Source organism: Anabrus simplex, chromosome 5, assembly GCF_040414725.1.
Source record: "Anabrus simplex isolate iqAnaSimp1 chromosome 5, ASM4041472v1, whole genome shotgun sequence".
NCBI lineage: Eukaryota > Metazoa > Arthropoda > Insecta > Orthoptera > Tettigoniidae > Anabrus > Anabrus simplex.
The window spans coordinates 327,861,654-327,886,586 of NC_090269.1; the positions used below are offsets into that span (position 1 = coordinate 327,861,654).

Genomic DNA, 24,933 nt, shown 5'->3' on the forward strand with positions numbered 1-24,933 from the left:
TGCTTTCATTATTCCCAACAGTTCACTCGAGCAGAAGATCGGGGGCCATTTCATCGGATGTGTATGCATAGCCACGGTTTTATTATGCAGTGGTGGCAAGCAAATAACATTTGTACTCCCTTGAAGTAAATTATTATTCTATCCTCTTTATACGCTAATTGATTTAGTAAACAAAAAAAGTAGGTCATATCCCTTTATTTATTTACATGTACTTTGATGTCCTAGGTATGGAAAATAATTTATGGAAGAATTTGGATTTTGTGGTAGGGGAACAGGAATATGAAGTGGCCTAAAGTGTAAGTGTAAGAATTAAGGGAACATTAGAGCATATGACATTAGTAGTGCCAACATCACCATGAAGAGGGGTGAAACTGGTATTCAAGGTTTTGTTGCGAAGATTATAAATTTGTGTCGAGGATGCAGTACCATGCATATTGTTGCTATAAGGTTGTGATTGATGTCCACTGGAGCCTATATTTATGTGTGGGATGGCTAAAGTAGTCAGTACCATAAGTTTTGTTGTGCAATTATGTGCTTGAAGTTAACAGCATATAATAGTGCTCTGCCTTAAAATATGTTTCCAAAGATGAATCAGTGGTCATGGATCAAAATCCATGTGGCTCATGGTAAAAGCATACGGAAATGTCATCAAGGCTTAATGATGCATGCAGCAACAAAGCATTACCATATTCCAGTTGTACAGTTTGCCTGTGCTTTTTGTGGGATTCAGATTGTGATGATGAATTTACACCCCACTGGTTGATGTCCATTTCCGGTAACAAATTGGGTTTCGTTTAGGTCTCATTTCCATAGACTGCATCTCTGCACATTGATTTCAGTCATTAGACTGAGTATGGAGTACTGTGTCGAGAAATTAGTTAATTATTTATTTAATTACCATATTTATTTATTTATTGCTGTTCAGCATGAAAATAATAGTGTACAAGGTTGTTGTTATTTCTACGTTACTGTACGGGTGTAAAATCTGGACCCTATATTGCCGTTGTCATAGGTTGTTCTGCCATCCGGCAGGTCCAATCATGGCTGTGACCTCCATATCTCTCGATCTTGTGCCCTTTTCTTCACTTCTTCATAATCTTCCTTTCTTTTTCTAATGCTGTCTAATAACTGATATCATCTCCTTCCCCTTCCTCATTTTCCTGTTATCCCTTCGCCAGGACATCAAGAAACTGGAACGCTTTTATCAGCAAAAACTTAGATCCATTATGAACATCAAACGGGATGACTATGTAACTAATATAGCAGTTCTCGAGAAAGCAAAGCTAAACAGTATCGAAGCCACCATCGTTGGTCATCGGCTTAGATGGGCAGGCCATATCCATCATATGAGCGACAGCAGACTCCCTCGGCAAATCCTGTATGGTGAACTCAGCACTAGCAAGAGGACTCGTGGTGCTCCTCTGAAGTGATATAAATTGGCATTGGATCGCCCTCGCTGGCGTGCTACTATCTCAGCTGCAGTTACACAGTTTGAGCAGGAACATCGAAGACAGGAAGAGGAAACTCGCCAGAGAAAGAGCAACGTCAAACACTGCAAAGTTTCCCACCTTCCATTGGATGCAACATGTGTGGCCACATGTTTTATGCAAGAATTGGTCTGATAAGCCATTAATGCCACCTTCATCGTGTGGACTAAGGCTTATGGAACTGCAGGCGAGAAACGAAAACTCGGATACGAGCATCGGCCGCCACCGCAGATTTATTGCTGTTGGTTTTACATTGCACCGATTCAGGTAGGTCATATTGAGATGATGGGATAGGACAGGGCTATGGGAAGGAAGTGACCATAGCTGCATTTATGGTAATTCACCAGGATTTGCCTGGTGCGATTAATGAGAAACCATCTTCAGGGCTGCCAACAGTGGGGTTCCCAAATGCAAGCTCACGGATATGTGACCCTAAGCACACAGCCAATTCACTTGATAGAGCAATTTCTACGTCAGCAAAATTACAATACTGTGGATTTTGTATCATCTGACTGGGCTACAAAAAATTACACATGTACACAGAGGTCAGTGTCCATCTCGATAGATCCAGTTATGATAAGTAAGACACACTCTTTCAGTGTATTGTGGCCATTGATAAGACTTGGACAGAGAGGAATGAACCTGAGCTAAGGCAACAAACAATTGAATGGTGCTATCCAGGATTGATGCATCCAGAGATAGTTTGACATGAACTTTGTAGCATGAAAGTCATGTGTGATTGTAGCATACCATTTGTGTCTAGCTAGGTGGTGCTAACATCCATTTGAACATCCTCCTTATAACCCTGACAGCAGTCTTTGTAATTTTGACTGGTCTCCATTACTTTTAGGAAGGTCCTGCACGTGCGTGCGCGCGCGCGTGTGTGTGTGTGTGTGGGGGGGGGTTAATAAACAGAGATCACCTCCCTGGGATGATCCAAAGGCTCTCCCTCTTTTGACAATAGGTCCATGACCATGCCAGAATTACATTAACCTTTTAAGTGCTGAGTTACCAGTTGACTGTTTGGTACCTCAGTGCTGAGTTTTTTCATTTGTATATAAAAAAATTTGTAGAAGCCTCAATTTTTAACTTATCAGTGGGGTGATTAGCTTGGTTGTTTATAAATCTAAATGCAAATGGAAAATCCTACACTTATGTTCAATATTATTTTGAGAGAAAACAAAATTACACGTGCCCATACATGCATTATCTTTATACAAAGTAAAGACCCCAAAATAATAATATATCCTAAAATCTGTAGGCAACTAATACATGTAACTAGAAGCATATAAGTTGATATTTTAAAATACTTTCCAAACCTGGAAGGTGGTGATAGTTATATGTTTTCTACTGGTTGTTTGTGATGCCGAATTGTTCAGCTATCTACACCAATCCCACTGGCACAAAAGTTTCTAAAAAATCAATGATTTTTGGGTTGTCATCAAACATTACTTGGCCCTCAGAGCCTGTCACAGTTACCTGAAACTCTGGTGAAGAAAAGTAATCCCTCCACCACGAAATTAGCGATAAAATAGCTTTTGTACTCACCGTGTTTTTCTTCTTTCGTTCGGAAGGAGGCTCTTTTTCTCTCTCACATACAATATTTTCGGCACTCTCTCTATCACTCTCACTTTCAAAATCGCTTAACAATTCCTAAAAAATGATTATCTCCATCACTTTCCGCTGTGACTAATAACTGAAAGATTCTCTGATCCGAAATAACATCGCTGCAAGAGCAAGTAAATTGTTGTTCCGCCATGTTTGTTTACATCATAGATGAACTCCACAGACATCTACAAAAAGCTCTGTAAGTTACTTCCCGAAGTTATAATCTCTGATCAGTTAGTTCTAAATAATGTCCAACAGATGGTAGAACATGTCAGAGATCAAATTCGGACTCGAAAGTGAACCGGGAAACTAAACAAAATTAAAATTCTCACGCACCGTCTATAGACGGGCGTAGCACTGGTGGACCGGCCGCATCAGCCCGTCTATAGGCGGGCGTAGCACTCATTGGGTTAAAGTGATGCAATTGAAGTTTTCATATGAGTTTGATGTTTTCATTGTAGTACCTACTGTATGTTGGCTCTATTCTCTATACCTCTTTTTAAAAATTTATGTTTGCACAAACCAGTCAAATCAGAATAATATATTTTCTGTAACAAACTGATTGGGAAGTATCTTCCTATATCAAAAGGCTCTATCATTGCCTGATATTGACTGCCATTATGTTCTTAAGGAAGTTCCAGCTTACTACTATCATGAGCATTCTGATGTATTGTAGCCAGGAGATCACAAGGATAGTTTGGTGCCAGATCATTGTTGCTTGCTTAGCACCACCTGAAGGTCGAGTTTAGGGTGTAAAAGAGAAGGAAGAACATAGTCTAAAAAGTATGGAACAACTTGGGGTTCAAATGCAACAACTCTTTTGTTGCTCTGCTGTTGGACTTACATATTCAGTAACTGAATATGTCTTGTATCCCTACACAAGGGACCCAAAAGACTTTCTCTTGGCAACATCTTGTGTTCAAAATTGTATTGTTTATGTATTGATAGCCATACAGTTAAATTAAAAACAATCACTTGTACAGTCAGTGGACAACGAATTAGGAATTTCCAAAAATTCTTATATTTTATAACTTTATTTCAATTTGTACAATATATTTACAATGCTTTTACCATGTTTCATAAGTTTATAACTAATGCACTTATTTTCACATCATTTGAGACAGTCAGTACTTGGTAGTACCACCTTTAGCTTTAATAACAGCCATAACACGCCTTAGCATGCTTTCAATACTCCGTGCCACCATTTCAGTAATAGCCGCATCATGTTGCCATACTCGTTGCAGACGCTGTTTTAATTCAGGAATATTAGTGCACATGGGACTACTGACCTTATTTTTCATAATATTCCATATCCCTTCAATGGGGTTCAGGTCTGGGCTGTTCCCTGGCCAGTCCAACACTTTGATTCCTACATGCTGCAGATGATTAATACAAATTTTGAAGTATGGCAGGGTGCCCCATCCTGCATGAAAATTCCATCATTTTCTGGATACCACTCATTTATTTGAGGAACTAGGCAAGTATCCAGGACATGTTTGTATTGTTCCTTCCTCATAGTACCCTCAACAAAATACAATGGCCCAGTGCCATGGACAGATATCACACTCCATACCATAATTTTACCGGGGTATTTAACAGTTTCCTTCATGCACTCGGACATCAACTGCTCTCCACGTCGTCTCCACACATGCTGCTGACGATCTTGCATAATTTCTACTGTCGACTCATCCGAGAAGCAAACCTGCAACAAGGAAACGTATGCAGTAAAAAGTATTAAAAAATCAGCGACTCAAATTCTTTTTGAAATTTGATAAAATTTTGATAATGCCGACGACAAAGTATGGTCAAAGGGCTGAATTAATTCACAAAACAATAGAAAAAATGAACTTACCTTTGACCAATCACTTGCAGTCCAATCTTTATGCCTCAATGCCCAAGATAAGCGCTTTCTCATCATGGCTGGTGTTAACTTTGGCTTTTTTGTTGGACGGCGAGATCGTAAACCGGACTCGTGAAGTCGCCTACGAACTGTCTTCGCGCTTAAATTACAACCTGCATCACTCAAGGCATCTCTAATATTCTTAACAGTAATCTTTCGGTTACACAAAGCAAGATTCCTAAGCATTCTTTCCTGCCTTGGCGTGGTCTTTCTCAGTCCCCTACAGTTTTGCCGCTTTGTTGGTGTAACTGGTTCACCTAAGTCCACTTTTCTTTTAATTCTTCCAACACTTTGTGGAGAAACATTACATTTTCTGGCAATTTCATATGATTTTAAGTTTGAACATTTCAACATAACCTCAATTTCCTTTTTCTTCCTTGGACTCAGGTCTCCTCTTTTACCCATTGTTATGTTTTCCTTATTAATCTCAGGAATAACAATAAATTAATATTATATTCACTTGGAAAACTTTGACAATAGCTAACCCACCTAATTAAGTTCAAAAAAACAACTTCCTTTATCAATATTCTGAAAAAAACTAAGAGGCACAAAACTAGACACACTTTCACAATGGCAGCACTTACACTATCTACTGGGAAAACATGGAACTCTAAGACATCTAGCGGTGGAGAATTGAGTTATTACCACATTCAAACCAAGAGAAGAGCCTCACATTCATTTCCACCCGAACAAATAACCTAAGTGAGTAAAAAGTTGATAAAAAGTTCTGAAACTGAATCAAAATTAAAAATTCCTAATTCGTTGTCCAGGCACTGTACATCTTTGCATTTTTATGTATTTTTTCGTCATTCTTATGTCCTTTCTTATTATATATTTATATCTTGAACATAGTCGTCTTCTGGACTATCTACTGTATTTGAGCTGCTTTATTATATATTCTTGTTGCACTCATTCTTTGCATGTGCTCATACTGTACCACTCTCTTGCAACTTTTGCCTAGCCCCTCACATTTTCATTCCTTATTCTGTTTCATCTTACAAATAATCCTTCTGACAAACCATATCTTATTTGCCTGGATCAACTCGCATTCCTCCTACGTGGTCTGTGCCTACATCCATAGGTCAAAATTGGTACAGATTAAGTTTGGTTGCTGGCGCTTTCTTGTTCTATACAAGATTTCTGCAGTTCTATTAAAAGCTTCCTCTAGCCTTGATCTTGTTGGCAAACTCATCACCAATGGTAACCCTTATTTGATATACTTCCTACTTACCAGAGCTCATAATTTTGAATTTCCTCCTTTTTTTTTCAGTGGAGTTTATATTTTATTTCTATTGTCTCATTAAATTGCATTAAAAAGTGGAGTGATGAAGAATTGGTATCTTATTCAGTAATTTTGATAACCATTATTAACTTGCTTTAGCTTGAACTGTAGTAGTGTCAAGCTCTGGATCCCAAGATTGCAGGTTCAGACCTGACAGGTAGTCAAACTTCTGAAAGGCAGAAAAAGGTCCATTGACATTCCATGTCATATGATATCTGCATAAAAGATTGTTGTGAAACTATAAATGTTTTTTCAACAAAACTAACTAAAATTTCAATGATGGGTTGCCCAATAGAATTTATGTTTCTCTGTCATATCGTAGGGTTAAACAGTATGTTGAAACTTACATGCAGGCGGTCTAAATGACGTAAAATTAAATTGCATGTAGTTGGTAGCTGAGGGCATAGATCATCATCATCATCAGTTTAGTAAGTATTATTAAAGATAAAATGTGACAGCTTGATCCTAACTTTAGTACTTAAATGAAAGTGTGGATGAGTGTATAGACGTCTTGCTCAATGATAAGTGGGGGAAGAAAATTTAGATTCCTTTTTGATTTCATGCCTATGTGTTATTTGTTACCACATCTGTGTGTAGGACTCGTGGCTTGTATTCAGAGAAGTGAAAGTTGTCTTTCAATGAACTTTGGTACATTATTTTTATGTGATGTTCTGTTTGTTTCAATGTGTACTCTTAAAATGGCTTTCTGTGCAGAATATCAATATTAGAGTATTATGCTTTACCATTATCTTCTATTATTATTATTATTATTATTATTATTATTATTATTATTATTATTATTATTATTATTATTATCACTATTCTTAATTCTTTCAAGGTTCATGTTGCTGATGGTGCAAAAAATTATGTCCACTCGTTGGGCCCCGAATCTCACAGCTAATGATTTGCATTATGGTTTTCTTACTTTTAATTTCTTATAATTCTAAGTCATACTTCATATTTAAATATAAAATATGCATGTAATGTTTAGTATTAAGCTTTTTATTTAATATTCTAAAAAAATTATGATTTGTTTTCCAGGATAAGGTTAAAAGTTATTTCCTTTTTAGAAAAACAAAGTTGGTGCTACAGTTTATTTGTCTTGTGCATCTGTTGGAGATTTTCTTAAAACTGTAGTTTTATGATTTTTAAAAATTTTTTAAATACTTTTTTTACATTTATTGTGTTCTGGGAGTTGCTTTAATTAATGCGTAGTATACTGAAAGTCATACCTGATAAGTTGTTTTCGTTTACAGCTTGCACCTGACCACCATGTGCCTTCAATACAAGCCAACGGTAGTGGCATGTTTCTGCATTCATTTGGCATGTAAATGGTCCAACTGGGAGGTATGTAGGACAGAATAGTTTGCTGCTTGTTGGTTAAGTTATTTATGAATAGATATTTATACCTTTAATCATAATCTAAATGTAGAAATATTCAATGAAGGAATGAGAGGTAAGAAAAAGCTTTATTTCATTCACATTCAGGCGCTTCAGAGTGGTCAGTACAACATCAGATGAATAAAACGCATGTCAAATTTATTCAACATTTTTCAGATATCAGTAATGTTTTGGAAATATAATCTCCTTTTTTAACTCAGTAATATTGAAGTTCCACCTGAAACGAAAACAGACTGCAAGAATTTGCCCATATTCTACATAAAATGGCTGAACCTTGATCATTTTAAATGTGTAAAAAGGATTATTTCTTTAAATTACTGTATGTTTGAAACCCTGCTTTATTGTGTCACCCTCCTGGAATTGTTTTAATTCCAGCATGAGATCTGTCCTTAGCTAAGGAAATGCCACCTGAAAGTCAACAGAAGTAGACTGTGCGCTCGACACTGGGTTTTGCCCTTTCCCTGCACCACCACCACCACCACCACCACCACCACCACCACCACATTCAGTCATCACACTGGGCACAGAAACAAATACATTAGCATAATGATCTTCATCTCCGAGGCAAGAAGTAGTTTACTCTTTGACCAAAAATAGTTTGCAGAAATAAGTGAATATTGTAAACCACCCATCATCACAAGCAATGGAAACACATCTAAATGCCTGCAGCACTATAATTCTTTAGGTCTGAGCAGATATGAAGAGGCTGTTATGAATAGATCAAGAACATTCAGTTATGAAGTCTATTACCATGATGGCAGATACAATATTTAACACATTGGCATACTATTATTTTGCTTGAAAAAGCAACTAGAAATGCAGTGCACTCAAAACAGTGTTTCCCCTCCTGTGCACTGATGACCTGAAGATTTTATAGATTAGTTTAAAGAAAAATATTGTTTACAATAATTATCATGTAAATGGAATTTCAAATCCAGATCTCTGTTTTAATCTATTGGGGTATTTACTGTAGAAATCAAAGAACTGCTTCTTGACAAATTTCAGAATTGATCACGTAAATTAAGGCTGATGATACACGGAGTGGTTTTTGCCAAGTTGGCACATGATTCTGTTGTATCAGGCGGGATAAAACAGACACAGCAGTGCTCGCCGATAGGCGGCAGATTTGCCTACTCGGCCTGTCGTTTGCTGGCGGTGCAGCGAGTGTTTTGAAGACTTTGTGCGTGCTCTAGCGCCATAGATTGAATACATACATTCACCTGAATTTACACGGCATCATTAGTAAGTATCAATTCATCTATTATTAGGTTACTTCTCACTATGTCAGTTTTGGCACAGTACAGCAGTGTATTGTCGCCTGAAAATTATAGTTTGTCTTACCTCATCTAACATTGCACTTGCTCGTGTGTTTTGTCACAGTCAGCAAAAACCGCCCTGTGCATCAGTCACAGGCGGCGGCAGACTTGGCAAAAACCGCTCCGTGTGTCATCAACCTTAAAGATAGACAGATGAGATGTAATAACGACCAAACTCACTTACTATAATAAGATTCAAGTTCAACCTACTGTAGTTAATTTTGCACTAATTCACCATGGCAGCCACAAATAACATAAGTTGAAGAGAACTACAGTGAAACCTCGTTACGACGTTTCTGCAGGGGACAAAGAAAGAGAATGTGTTAAGCGAGAAAACGTACTGATGAATATACGAGTAAAAACTATCCAACAGGGATATGGAAACACTAGATACGATTTTTTCCGACATGAGGTCGTTTTACGTTGTGTATCCGCGGGTACAATGAAAACTATAGACCTGTCTACCATTTCTAAAGATAAAGGGAGATTATTAAAAGGTGTGAAAAACACGGGAGAACAAATATGAAAATCTTTTCTGATGGGGATTATAAAATAACAGGTACACTGAAAAGTGTAAAAAAACACCAGACAACAAAATAATATAAAAACCTGTGCACAGGGGCCAACAAAAATATCAGAGTATTATTGCAGATCACACTCTTTCTAAAACAAATGTTAGAAGAGGCCTTTTATTTCGGAGCAGTGGGTTATTAAACATTATTTTCTGGTCACACTCTTTGGACAACGAATAGGAGGTTACACTCCAACCATATGCAACTGCCAGGAATTACTTTGGCCGCCATTTTGAATCAAACAAAACTTTGACCAACTTGAGTGATCAAGTCTAAACTCAAAGTTACGAGTTTTAAAATTAGCGACCTCTGCGCGCTTATGCCGGTCCACTTTCTGACTGATTTTAATTTTGTCTTGATTATTAAGAAATTTCACAACATTTTCCATATCCATTACTAGGCTATCACAACACAAATATGCACCACGCTATTCAGTTTCTTACAATTATGTTTCTAATTTAGATACTGGCTTCCGTATCATGCAACAAATATTTGCTACACTTCACTGTATCACTGAAACACAAAATACATTTCTAACTTTTCAATGGAATGTGAAATACAACCACAAACAGACTTATCTGCTGTTCAGCAATCTTGCTGCTAACTGGTAAGTGAAACGGAACTTTTCTGAGGCTAGCGGCTTGCTCCCCGAAGGTGCAACGTATCCTGTGTAGTTCAGGAACTTCAGGCATTTTTCTGTAATCACGCAACTGTGGCGACGGCTCTAACCCAAGTTGGAAATCACATTTCGTTCACAAGGGATGACAAATAACATTTTCGGAGCTAGAAAAATTTTATCATAGTAAGCAGTAATAGCGAACATTCACGAAGAACACACTAACAAGGTTTTGCTGTATTTCCTAAACACTTCCATCAGTGTTTGTTTTCTTGGCACATAGTAACCTCTAAAAGTAAAAATTCAGTTCATATATAAGTAACTTTCATAAATTCAGAACAGCAACACATATCCTCACTCGTCCACGTCAAATTCTTTTCTTCACCCCCTCCCCCAAAAAATACTTCTATACATAGTGGAAGAGGTGACAGGAAAGATTCAATGAACAAGATACCTCATGCCATCTACACAGGGCCAAAAATTTACTACTACTACTACTACTACTACTACTACTACTGCTGCTGCTGCTGCTACTACCACTACTACTACAAAAATTATTGGAAAATTCAATAAAATCAAAGAACAAGTCTCCATTTCCACAGTTACCTCAGTTAATTTACCACAGATATTTCACCATCGATAGGCTAAGAATAAATTATTATAATTTATTTTAGGGTTATATATGTAAAAAATATTATTAGGATGTGCGTTCCTCAAACACGAAAAGTTCATTAGGGTCATGAAAGGTAAATCAATCATGTGCAGTCATTTAAAAAAAGGCTAGAAAAACAACAGATAGCAAATCTGCCACCTGGTCGACTGCCCTAAATGCAGATCAATTTATACTGAATTGAAAAAGAATTGATCAGTATATAAAATTGTGGAGCACCGAAATGAAAATGAGAACCAGGCAAATGGACAGTAACCATAGTATGAACCAAGACCACCAGAAATCAAACAGACTCAATCAGCTAAAAAACACAGGAAAAGAATAATCAAAGATTATTCATGCACGATCATGCCAATCTAGTCTCCGTTACAAGTCGAGCAACATGATAGGAACAGGAATATAACAGGGTAGATAAGAAGGAAATAAATAGTTAACAGATAGCCTTCATGAACCCGTATAAATGTATGGTTTGAGACACACATCTGTAATATCTTCAAGAAACATTGTGGAAATGATTCTGCTAGTTCATGCATTTCCTAAGGAATGCAGAACAAGCAATTGGAAAACTAGAGAAAATTAAGTGACCTTTAAATGAGGAGGGAAATACGTTAGTAGCACCAACAAGGAATAGAACTCAGGAAATAAAATGAAATGTAAAAAAACAAAAAGTAAAAGAAAACTGAATAATGAAAATAATTATTGTTATCATTAGTTATTACATGTAGAGAACTGAGTACCCAAAATGCATGTTGGAATCTGGAATCATTCTCTTTGAAAGGAAAATTTGGAATTACATTCATTGATTAAATTTCATGCGTTTTTTGCTTACGTACATGATTCATTGAAAAACATGATGCAAATTATCACTGAGTTGAGGTGGGGTTCATTAGGATGATTAAAATAAATTGCTCATTTTTGATTGCCAGTTTCATGGCGATGAAATTGTATGACTCTCATATTCATATATATTTTGAATGCACGTTAGATTAACTCACTTCTTAAATAATTGGAATTTTGAAGATACCGTTTTTAACGCCAATGTGTCTTCCTTTAATTTAGACCAAGGACATCATAATAATCCATGTTAAATACAAAAAATTCCAGATGTAAATTCCAGGAAAGGTTTCAAAGCATAATGAATTGTGTTCATGAGTGTATATATTGCAGTTTACTTACATTCTGTGTTGTGGGATTATCCTTTCGTGAATGTGTATATCTGAACTGTAGATCACATGGCATTATCACGATTAAAAATGATAGGAAATTAAATTATTGTGAAAATAACTGCTTGATGCTGTTGCTGCCATCCTGGTTTTCAACCAGGATTCAAAATAAAACTCCTTACTATCAACAGCGAGGATATCATCCTCCTGTTGAACAAGACACCCATTATGTAACAAAGCAGCTACACGCTGAGAGAAACAGACAGAGACTCGTACCAAGTTCAGTTGTCTTTTTACCTGGCATTAACCAGGCATACACAGATACTTGTTAGTCTCAAAAATATTTGTACACTGGCAAACTTGCAGTATTCAAATGTGATTGACATTTTAATCATCAACATTGTCTTTATTGCTTAAATTTCAACACAGTTATATGTAACCCCGAGCACAGATCAGTTTTAGAAAATTACCAATGAATAAAAAAATAGAAAGAAAAAATACGACACCCAATTCAGTACTCTTCAAAAGTTGAGTCCAGAATAGTAAAACCTTTCCTTAAAGCACATTTCAGAATGGGTTGATTCAATATCTTCTCCAAAGTTATTTTGGCAAACACTTACCAATAAATGTTAGTACAGCAATAAATAACTCATACCTTGAAATCTCATTCTGTTAATTCAAAGTTTTCTGAAAGTAAAATTTCATTCAGTAAGATGTCGGCTAGATACAGTATTTAACCCATTGGAGCCGGGCTGAGTAGCTTGGACAGTAGAGCGCTGGTTTGATCCTGGTTCAGTTCAGTGGTATTTGAAGATGCTCATATACATCGGTCTGGTGTTGCTAGATTTACTGGTACGTAAAAGAACAAGTGACTGGGAATGCAGTTATTTCTCATAGTTTTTATTTGAATGCTAGAAGTGTCTAAATGGCATTTGTTAGCCAGCCAGCAGTATTCAAGTTTCTTGAGAATGTTATTGAAGAAGCATTATGCAGGAGGCTGGTGTACCACAATAGTACAGATGAGGAGCAGAAATTGCAGGCTTTGTATTCCTATCAAGTGCTGAAGATGCATTTACTGGTGATGTAGATTATACTTCAGTCCCTGAACTACAGCCATTCTATAATTTCAAGTCTGTGCATGAAATAATTATTCTTGGAAAATGATCATCAGTTTCTTCAAACCTACAGCTGTATCACATCGACTCACCAATCACTGTTGTGCTCCTAAATAGTCCTACTGAATGAGAGTGTGGATCATTTTCATTGTTATGCATATACAGTACAGTAAACTCTAGGTAATTTGCGAGTGTTTTAAGACTATCACAACCTTTAACTTTACCAATCCAGTACCTAGTTCTGTAATTTGTTTATGTACTGTACCTTGCCTGATGTATTGTATACTTCGTCGCATTATCTAAAGTAATACCATAAGGAATAGAACATACAAGTGTGCCAGCTTCATTTCAGTTATGTTAATATTTAGGATCTTTTTGTTCTGTCGCCTGTTTGCTGTTGCAGTCGAGCTATTGCTTGCTGTTTGAAAAGCAGTAAAAATGAGCCAAATAAGTTTTCACATTGTACTGTGTAAAGTTGGGCACAAGTTATAATACTGTATTACCTAGTATAGTTTCCTGACAATATGTGAAAATACCAGCACACTGTTATGTTCCGAACTGCAAGTCAGGGTATAACAAGAAGAAAGACCAAAAGACTGGAATATATTTCTTAAATTGTCGAAAGCTATACCGCTTCAAGATTTGCCTTTAACCAGCAAGAGCTCCGCTCCATAATTGTCAAATGTGGATTAGACTGCGGCAATGAACATGTGCTGGATATAATTACAAAACATATATTTCACTATATAAGATACCGCCTTTTTTCTTTCAAATCAAAGCACTGAGGAAGGAAATTCAAATCAATAAAATCCTCTAAAGCACCCCAAAAATTATCCAAGTTTTCCAGTTAACTGCTTATTATGGTAAGATTAGGAATAAGCCTGTTATTTTAGGAAAAATATATCAATAATTACACGTTCTTGTACTTTGTGCGCATTTTATGTCCTTAATGGTAGGATTATGTAAGCTCTATCCTAATTTAAATCATTTTTTTATTATGTTGTTACAAATCAATGTAGGTATAAGTTTACTTTATTTAGGCTTAATTTGTGTACCTTCACTTATTTTTTTGTATACGTTTCCTTATTTTTCTGTGTTCTTGCAGGTTTTGAGTAATCAATGGTATTTAAGTACTGATCTCTATTGATTAATTTATAGTGTTATGCATTTAGTGTATTCCCGCAGATAGAATGCATATGCTTGGCCTGAAATTTTCAGGTTATGGCAATAAATATCACTACCTCTTGGCTTCAGTTCATTAGCGCAAGAAAGCCTACATTTATTCTTGACTATCGTAGGTTATGCGGGTGATGTGGAGATTGATATTGTCGTTCGCTTTTTTGAGGTTATCTCTTTTCTTGTTTAGATTGTCTAGTTTCCTACCGGCAGTGTTTTCCATTACGTAAAGTGAGTGTCTTAGAAAATCGTCCCAATAAGTTGGGGGAAGGTTTCGAGCTGCGTCTAAGTGTGCCTCATAGAGTTGAGTGTTCACAATTGTCTTTTTTCTGTAAAGGAACTTAATTTCTTCTTTTAGCCAAATTTTGTTGGTTTTATTTTGGGTGTTTCGTGTTTGGAATGTTGACCTATATTTTGGGTTGTAAGCTTTTAAAAATCTGGGAGTTAGATTATTAAGAAGGTATTCTTTCAAAAAGGTGATGTCTTTGTTGATGATCGTTATTTTTTTCCTCAGATTTAAATATTTATAAGCGTATTTGTGTCCCTGATTGGCCATACTATCGTAGGTTTTGATCTTCATTTCCGTGTTGACGTTTAACCAATAATGTAGAGTTTGAGGGATGTTCCAGCATTCAACACATTGCAACAATTTATTCAATTATAAGAAGACCGGTTTCGACTCCAATGGAGTCGTCATCAGTTCATGGTGAAAATTAAATTAAGGGGAAACTGATAACAATCATCATAATGCATGAACCTATAGGTGGTTTATCAAACAGTACAAGTGTTCCCAGTGTTCCGTGTACATGAACGCGTGACAGTTTAGACTAAATCTATGTCTTCACATTTTGCTTCATTGTGTGTATTTCATCCAATCTTTTTCAGACAGAAACAGGACTGTCAAACCAAGAATGCTCTTAGAGAGCCAAGTTTTCCACACCATTATAAGTGTCCTTATTGTGTTTTGTATATATTTTCAATCCAGTACATGTAATTCCAGTGTTCCGTGTTCTATGAACACAAGACTGTTAGAGCCAGAACTGGGAACTTTCTAAGCTTCAAGTTCTCCTTGCCAAGTGTATGCTGCATTTCAAGGTAACATCTATCAACTCAATGATGTATTTCCATGCAACCACGTATAGGTGCATGGATATTTTTTATGATGATTGTTATCAGTTTCCCCTTAATTTAATTTTCACCAAGAACTGATGATGACTCCATGGGAGTTGAAACCAGTCTTCTTATAATTGAATAAATTGTTGCAATGTGTTGAATGGTGGAACATCCCTCAAACTCTACATTATTTTATTCTTAATTGTCGGTTAATTGTTGCTGAAAGCTACAAAGAAATTTAAATTATACAGTAAAATAACAGTTTACTGTTAAATAAATTGTTTTCATTGGGAACCACAAAGTGTTTTATATCATTAATATTTGAAAAGGAAACTCAACTGTGAGGTGATAAGTGGATAAATTATTACACAGATACCATTACCAAGGAAACAAGAAAGTCAGTGGAAAAATAATTCAGAGAATAATAGTATGATAATTCAGTGAAAAACAGTATGGCTTTTGACAAGGAAGGTTAACTGTTGACCTCATATTCACAATGAGGCAGCTACTATGAGTTTAGAAAAGATTTGTCGATGGCCTTCACGGACATAGAGAAGACATGACATATGGCGTACCGTCCATAAACAAATATTTGATGGCCTTGCCAACCACACACAACAGTGGACTTTGACATATATCTCCACAGAAGAGTGGACATCAATTTTATCTCATCTCAATTTTATCTCATCGTTTTGTTTTATTGTTTTATTATATATACACCAAGATTTTTCCCTCATCAGACCAGTTTTATTGTATAACACCAGTGTACCATATTAGACTATAACGCCTGTTATACATTACATTACTCCATCATGTTTTACCCATTGTTCATTTAGCTCTAAATAAAAAATTGTTAACCATTTGTACTTTGTATTGCATGTATTATGTTCACAGTTTTATGTTATGTACCCTGCCTACTTTGTAAATTATAGCTGATGATGATACCACTAAGCATCGAAACCGGTACTGGAAACAATAACTCGCTATAAACATCTTATACGACGTACTTAGTATTGAATAGGTTGAACCTTTCCTCAATTCTAATTGTGAATCTCAGTTCAATGCGGGGAAATTGAAGTTCTTAACTTACCTTAGTTCACTCACGTAACCAAAATATGTATTATATATATATATAGATTATGTATTTCTGTCTTCAGAGGTAAAACAGAAAATTCGAAGTACAGCAAAAGCGAGATAGCAGCGTGAGGCGAGTTCCCCTGTAGAGTTCGGGAAGATCGGCCATACTAGAGGAGGAGGAGAATTCAAAATAATGGACCAGAACTCCTGTTCCTTAACTACAGCTTCTTTTTCCCGAAATCTTAATAAATCATGGATGTTGTTAAGTTACCTGCCCCCTCTGGGGCTGTGGCTGAATGGTTAGCGCTTCGTGGCCCTTCTCTTTCTTTTGATGATACCTTCATTCTTTGACGAAGTGAAACCTACTAGGTACTGCACTAGCAATGGCATTAATCCAGGACTGCAATGTACCACCGAGAGCACCTCCCAAGGCAAAGACGACCCAGTCCCTTTGTCAGTCTCAAGAAACAAGTCTTTTGAAAAGCGAAACCTTCTATCTCCCCGTACATGTCAAGTAAATTGCTGCGATTTAGCAGTGGGTGGTCAAAAATATTACACCATCAGCATCATCATATGCCCTCACTCCATATGAACACTGCAGAGAGGGTTTGGAATTTAATCCAGGCTTTTGGCAATGAATCTAGTGATTAGACATTGTGTACCACCACCTCTCTTACCTTGCTGGCCAACAATGATGACTACACTGCACTGACAGCAGCATACAAGATTGGACAAAAAATCAACGAAATTAGACTTTGGATGATTGGAGAAAGGTTGCCTGGTCTGTTGAATTCAGATTATTATTATTATTATTATTATTATTATTATTATTATTATTATTAAGGGCCTTATTTTTTGGTGAAATAAAACTGTTGATTTCGGTGTTAAAACTAACACTATTTCGGTAGGTATTTCGTGAAATAAATTGTCATACCGATTCATGTTTCTTGTGAAATCCTCCTTATCTTATGGGCTGAATCTAATTTTGTGATAAGGGTTTTTAAAGAGAACTCTTATAATATAAGCTTGTTATTAAATCTTAGAACAACTAAATATACAAAATGTTATAGAAACAAATATATAAATCACTTATACCTCGAAATAAAGTTAGGTTGTCTGCCCTGTAATATGAATTTATACATGGTTACATTTTTTTTTACATGTTCAATTACTTATCTCCAAAGTACAAACTAAGCATTGTTTCAGCATTATCAGCATGCAGAATTGTACGACAGTCAGAAAGTATCTGTGTAAGCAGAGAAGCCCCTCTCGCTGTCCACATTAGACGTCGGAAACCATAATGCTTGCAAACACTTGGATGCAAATTCACTGTGGTCTTCTATCAAGCCTCCTAAAACTTCACTAACGAGGTCTTCCTTCTTCTCCTCTCCCAGATGTGCTTTCGCAGCATTTTGCAAAGCCATATAGCCCTGGAAGAAATTGTTCGTGGATATGCTAGCAAGAATAGGAATGCTCTTCACACTGTCAGTGAGAGTAGAGTTCACTTCATTGCTGAGCACATTCGGAAGATAAAATAGTGCCGCAGTGGCTTGAAATATTCTTCTAGCTGGATCTTGTTCAATCATTTTTTTCAGTTTTTCTGTGCATTTCTTTGCCAGATTTTTTATTTTTCTCTCTTCTCTATCTTTCCTTTCTCCTGAAAGCTGGTTCAGGGCAACAATAGTCTCTTTATCTAAAACTAACTTTCTGACTATAAATCAAATCCTCCAATTATAAGGTCTAGTTTAGGGGTGAGTTTGTGGCAGTTGGATAGTGTGATCCTTCTAGCACTGTTACAAACTGAGATACAGAGGTCCAATGTTCCTTAGCACAGGTAGCTTCACACAATATAGCCTTCTGCTCATTGCTGGTTAGATCCTTGAAATATTTTACAGCGTCACTGACATCATCTGACTACTCAACCAGATCACAGAGATATTCTTGTAAATAGACAGCTGAATCGAGCCAGGATCCCCAGTGGGTTAATACGGGCATCGGGAAAAGTTTGACCGTCTTCTCACCACGACTGTATTTCTCCCGAAGGAATTTCAAATACCTATGCTTGCGCTTCCGGGTATTTTTGAATGCTTTCTTAGTCATACTTACGTACTTATTCAGACTGGTGAAGTAGCTGGGCACAAGCTTGGTTATGATATCTAGTTTGTGGGCCCAACACTGCACGTGAACTAAGTCATGTGAAATTAAACCTTTGAGAGTACGCACACACTTTGTCATATATGGGGCACTGTCAGAGGATATGCCGACATCATAATTGTAGTCTAAAGAGGACTTCACAATTGCATTGTTTATAGATTGACAACACTCTTGCGAATCAACATTCTGCAAAATTTTCACTGAAGCAACGTATAACTTTGAAGGTAGGGCATCTACAGGAAGTATATGGAACAAAATTATGAAAACTGCTTCCCCTTTCCAATTGGTAGTTTCATCGCAGTGAATTATCAGTTTTCTATTTCTCACAGCTTCTTTCACTTCCTCTTCATATTCTGCTTTAACAAGTGGAATGTAATTTTGGCGGCAAGTATTTGCCTGTGGAAGATCACCAGCACCTGTAGAAAAAAAAACATAGAAATGAATACAGGAATACGATTAATACTATAATACCAGTAACGTCCACTGACAACTTTTACGGTTTTCAGAGTTACCGAGTTGCCAAAATTTTGTCCCGCGGAAATTCTCTTACATGCCGGTAAACATATCGATATGGGTCCGTCGTAGTTGAGCACCTTCAAATAGCCTGGCTGGGTTTGAGTAGCTCAGACGGTTAAGGCACTGGCTTTCTGAACCCAAGTTGGCAGGTTCGATCCTGGCTCAGTCCGGTGTTATTTGAAAAGGCTCATATACGTCAGCCCCTTGTCAGTAGATTTACTGATACGTAAAAGAACTCCTGCAGGACAACATTCCGACATCTCCGTGTCTCCGAAAACCGTAAAAGTAGTCAGTGGGACGTAAAAACATTATTACTACTCAACCCGATGATTTATTTACAATAGGCGTACCAATACGGTCATATTTTACAATAAAGACAGAATTATTTATCTTACATTTTAAATACTTGTTCATCCACTCCCTCATGCCAGGGTTATCCAATTTCTCAAGAGGAATGTTAGCTAGCATGAATGCTTTTGTTGTGTCTTTCACAAATTGTTCTCTATCACTTTTCAACTTCTTTGCAATGTGTAGAGTATCGCCGATTGTTATTTGCCGCTTAGAATTATGTTCACTTGCTTCATTCTTCTTCTTTTTATGCGTTTCTGATTCCCTGCAGTGTTTATCGCACGTGTTCTTTCGTTCCCACTTAATATGAACATTACAGTATCCCTTTTGCAGCATCAAACCCCTCACTCTTGTATTCCTCGGCCCTCGAAAAAACTGTTGTAACTTTAGTTTTCGGCATTTTAATAATTAAATGCTGGGCATTTGCCGGTTAAGTTTCATCAGTAGCGAACTCACACTGCCAAAGAGAAAGAATATAACGCGCACTGTTTTATCGAAGACAGGTCTTGCGAGACCAACTATAATACTCAGACCACAATACAGAAAAAACATGGCTGCCGTACCAGGCCAAAGCTGACGTGGTGAGGAGTAACCCAATAATGGTCGTGAGAATATTGCAGTACGAAAATATTTATTGAAGGATTTTAAAAAACAGCATTTGATATGTAAAAGAGAAATAGTAATTTTACGTGCTCTTTATCTAGAGGATTTTTTTCTTGTTTAACGTCCACTATCACATCGAAAGGTTTTGGCGATGGATGGAAGGAAAGGGCTACGAGTGGGAAGGTAGCGACCGCGGCCTTAATTAAGGTACAGCCCCGAAACCATCTACAGGGCCGCGTGGTCAGGGTTGAGTAGCTGTGGTCTTGCATTCGGAAGATGGGAGGGGTTCGAATCCCATCGTCGTAGCCCTGAAGATGGTGTCCCGTGTCTTCGCATTTTCACTCCAGGCGAATGCTGAGGCTGTACCTTAATAAAGACCACGATCGCTTCCTTCCCACTCCTACCTCTTTCCTATCCTTCCGTCACCAAGAACGTTTGATGTGTTAGTGTGACGTTGACTAACTGGCAACAGGAAAAAGCATTACAATAAACAACAAGTTATCAACGTCTAACAAATGTCACTTCGTTGAAAACACGAATACGGACTTAAGAGAAAATCGACACAGCACCAAACAAATAAGTAGTTCTCCGAACATTAACACTGTTACCCATTATCCTATTATGCACCATTCACCAAAATATTGAAGTTGTCTAAAACTAGCACTACACACATCCTACAACTCCTCTTTTGAAGTTTCTTGGCAATTTTTCATTTGAGATCGTATAATTGTTGATAAAATTACTGGCCAGAATTTTTACACAGTCCTTTATAATTTTTGACAAAGAAACATTACACTTCCACACATCACTTGAACAATTAATGTTACTTTCAAAGGTTAATACAAGGCTAAAACAAGGGTTCTATTTTTCAGAAAGTTCCCCAAAATAAAGATTATGTCACTCATTTCAATACTACTCTCTCTGTAATTACCAAGGTGACTTCCCAGAATTTCACCTTTTCTCTATCTCTCACAATTGAGGTTGCCTTGCCCGTAACATCCTAATATCAACTTTAATTTTTCTGCTAGTAAAGCAATAATTTTAAAAATGCACTTGCACTTCTAGGTCACTCGTCACTTTCATATTGATGGAATATCTACTGTAGGTCTTGAGAACATTATAATATTTCGCAATCACGTTGAATGGACTCATATTTTTGTCTTAAAAGGCTGAAAATATCTGTATCATCTTCACACCAATGTTTAAATGTTACTTCGTCTCTCAGTGGCAGTTGCTGTTCATGCTTTTTAGGGCACCTTCTTCCTCGAAGTAAATAAATGTTATGCGAGAGACAGGTAGTGGACAATTTAAGATATTTCCTAGGGAAGCGAATAGGTTCACTATTCTCAACGGGAAATATAATATCTTTGCGGACAATGAACTTAGAGTAAAATATTTGATGCACACGACAAGTTCATTTTTTACAGCAAAAGTTTCCCTATCAATGCATCGAATCCATTTCTCTCGAAATGGAGAGGGCAGACATACGCGAAGAATTTCCGTAATTTGACCTGCAGAGAGGTACACAATACAGCACACTACATTCTAAGTAAACACCAATAATTATAACACCACCTCTCAAACACAAGGATAAACAAACACACAACCTGTACGGTACCACGTTGAAACACAAAATAATTAACCTACAGGTATTTTAAGCTTCCACGTAAAAGCGACTGGAGACACAAATACTTTCGTATCAGTATTGAAAATCACGAAGTACGATCCTATGCCCACTCGAAATACCTATTTCACAATTATTGCTTTAAACTTGTATCCACAATCACATTTAACCTACGCCTGGCCCGCACCTACGGCCATATTGCCATTAATCGAAACCTGCCTTGAGGTCTGAGGATTGTAGTTGGTCTTGGGTCTTGCTACATGATCGTTGTTGCTGTAATCGATAACAGATATCGATTTTTATCAATTGTCTTACAGATCGTGGAACTGAAAACACGTACTTCCGATACACAGTGCGCATCAATTTGCGTGTATAGAATATACAGGGCTATCAGCCAAGTGAAATTGAAAGCATTTAGATGTTTCTGGCGATCTTTTTCGATAATATTTCGCATTTTTTGTACCAAATGGGGTATATTTCGTGATTGTTCACTCAATTTGCGCAATAAACCATATTTCGTGATATTTCGCGAACTAATTTTACTAAAATACCGTATTTCAAGTACCTAGAAGGTCACATATAGGTAAGAAAGAGGATATGAAAAATTTTTGCGCGTATCGCTATTACCAAAAAATACGGCCTCTAATTATTATTATTATTATTATTATTATTATTACTATTATTGAGATGATTTCGGGAAGAAAGGTTAGTCCGACGGCCTCTTTGTGGAACAATCAACACCATCATCACCACTTGCCTTTTCCTATCTGATATACGATTATATATACAAAAACCACATATGACCTACTTTTTATTTTTCACTATTATGTGTGTTTACATGACAGTAAATATAAGTAAATTCCTGCCGGTTGATGTATGCAACAGCCTTCTGACAATTGGGACAAGTAATTCTTATTTAAAGAGGAGAACTGGGGAAGAAGAGCCATGGCCATAATAACAGCCCTAGTATTTGCCTGGTGTAAAAATAGGGAAACTACGGAAAACAATCTTCAGGGCTGCCGATGATGCGTTTCAAACCTACTACAGAGCCAGACCATATAGACTTAACGCCTTAACGAACATGGCCACCAGACAGGCTTTATATCAGTATTCCAGTTGCCTGTCCAATACCCTTTGTGAGGAAATCCCAGTAATTTCTGTCCATTAGGAAATATTCCGGCAAAACATTTCTTTTTTTAATCTCTGCTGGTTAAATATCTAGAACGGATTTTATATAATGAATGAATTACTGTTAATGTTTGGTATGTGATCCTGACTTTAGGTGTGCGATCATACTACTTACTGAGTATTTTTGAGATCCATCAAGTCTTTCCTTTATGCCTGGAACTCCTGAGAAATGTGCTAATATTGGTGCACCAATATTTGTCATTCACTCATTAGATGAAATAAAAATATCACTTCCCTTCCCACCCACATCACTTTCAGCACCATTTGTGAGTTCTACACTGTTTTGAAGGTTGTATGTTTTCATCTTCACTACAAACACTTCTTCAGAAGAGTTTTCAGTATTGAACTCATGTTCTTCAACATCACTTTGGCATTCTTGCATACTGCACAGTTCATTAAATATTTTGTCTAGATCTAAGCATGCGTTAAGTCTGGGAAGCTCCATCGTACATACCACATGGCTTTTTGATGTAAACATGAGGTTGCAAACAAAACAAATGAATCAGAAGAAGAACGGAAAAAAATAGTGGTGCGGAATAATAAAAAACTTCAGCACTCAGTTTCTCAGATCAAACCTGACCGTTAGCTAGTTTCAGAAAGTCTAACGGATGTTACCAAATGCATTAGGCTTGTGGAACACAAGTCAACATAGGACCGGCCAGCAAGGTTTAGCCCGCCAAACTCGAGCAGGTTCGGGTCCCACCAGTAATATGTTATTAGGATTTTCTTCTAATGGCATTTAGACCCCTTGTTCAGTAGCTTCTTATAGTGCTTGTTGAATTGCATGTGTATGGTATGTGGGGAGAACCTTTGCCGGTTTAAATAAAAATATATATATATATGCAGTGGAACCTTGGTTATGCATTCCCGGAAACAATGTATTACCAGATTATTACTTCAAATTACATGATCCTGTGAGGATCTTAATTGAATCATGTTTTAAAATTCCTGCATCATCCGTTCCTTGAAGAAATTATTTCCTGCATCAATCGTCCTGAAATTTCGGTCCCATCAATGCAAAATTCTCGATCAAGCATTTTTCAAGATGGGCAGAATCGAATATAATGCATTCAAGAACTTTCAAGATCAATACTTGCATTCAGAACATGATCTTTAAAAGTTGAGAAGGGCTAATGGTAATTTATGTGGTACAAGACTTACAAAAACTTACATAGTACTGTATATACAGTGGCGAAATGACAAGAACGGAAGGATGGTTACGTCATGCCTATGGATCTTTCATCTTCACATCCCATTCACTTGGTATTGTTTTGGGAAACCACAGAAGTCATAAAGCTGAGTGGCCTTAACAGTTAGTAGGAGACAGTGTGCATTCCGGCATATCTACTAGAAGACAGAACGACTGGGCGAGTTGGCCATGCGGTTAGGGTCGCGCAGCTGTGAGCTTGCATCCGGGAGATAGTGGGTTCGAACCCCACTGTTGGCAGCCCTGAAGATGTTTTTCTGTGGTTTCCCATTTTCACACGAGGCAAATGTTGGGGCTGTACCTTAATTAAGACCATCACCGCTTCCTTCCCATTCCTAGGCCTTTCCTATCCCATCATCGCCATAAGATGTGTGACGTAAAACAAATAGCAAAAAGAAGAAGAAGAATACAACTAGATCTGTCAAATGTTCAAACTTGTTAAGAATGTACGTTTTGTCCAGGGTTAGTTTTGACAGTGTTAATTATTGTATTGCCAAGCAGGTTTTCAGCACTTCCCTCATGGTACTCATTACTGGGCTTTCAGACAGGAATCGAGCATTGAGAGTTTGCAGTATGCTTGAAAGATCTCTCAGGTCTCATGACTTGAGATATTCTTTCTGCTGTGGTTGGTTTTGGCTCACTTCTGAGTAAGTGGGACAAAGTCTTTACAAATTGAGTAAAAGTACAGAGAAACTACCTGAAGTTTTCAATCATGCACTCCTTCTGGCACCATCACACATTATATACAATTGTGTTCTTGTGACCTGAATAGATGCTGCACCTTACATAAAGCCATG

At 37.1% G+C, this 24,933-nt stretch overlaps 1 protein-coding gene across 3 annotated transcripts in view; it reads left to right on the forward strand.

Annotated features, from left to right (window-relative positions):
* CycT (Cyclin T) overlaps nt 1-24,933 on the forward strand; it is a 376,049-nt gene that overhangs the window by 206,426 nt on the left and 144,690 nt on the right. For 2 of the 3 annotated variants that reach the window (XM_067147571.2, XM_068227646.1), the window contains one exon: nt 7,534-7,624. The exons of the other annotated variant lie outside the window; for it this stretch is intronic. In XM_067147571.2, coding sequence (XP_067003672.2) covers nt 7,534-7,624 — 91 coding nt within the window. The remainder of the gene's footprint in view (nt 1-7,533; nt 7,625-24,933) is intronic. 3 annotated transcript variants of the gene reach the window in all.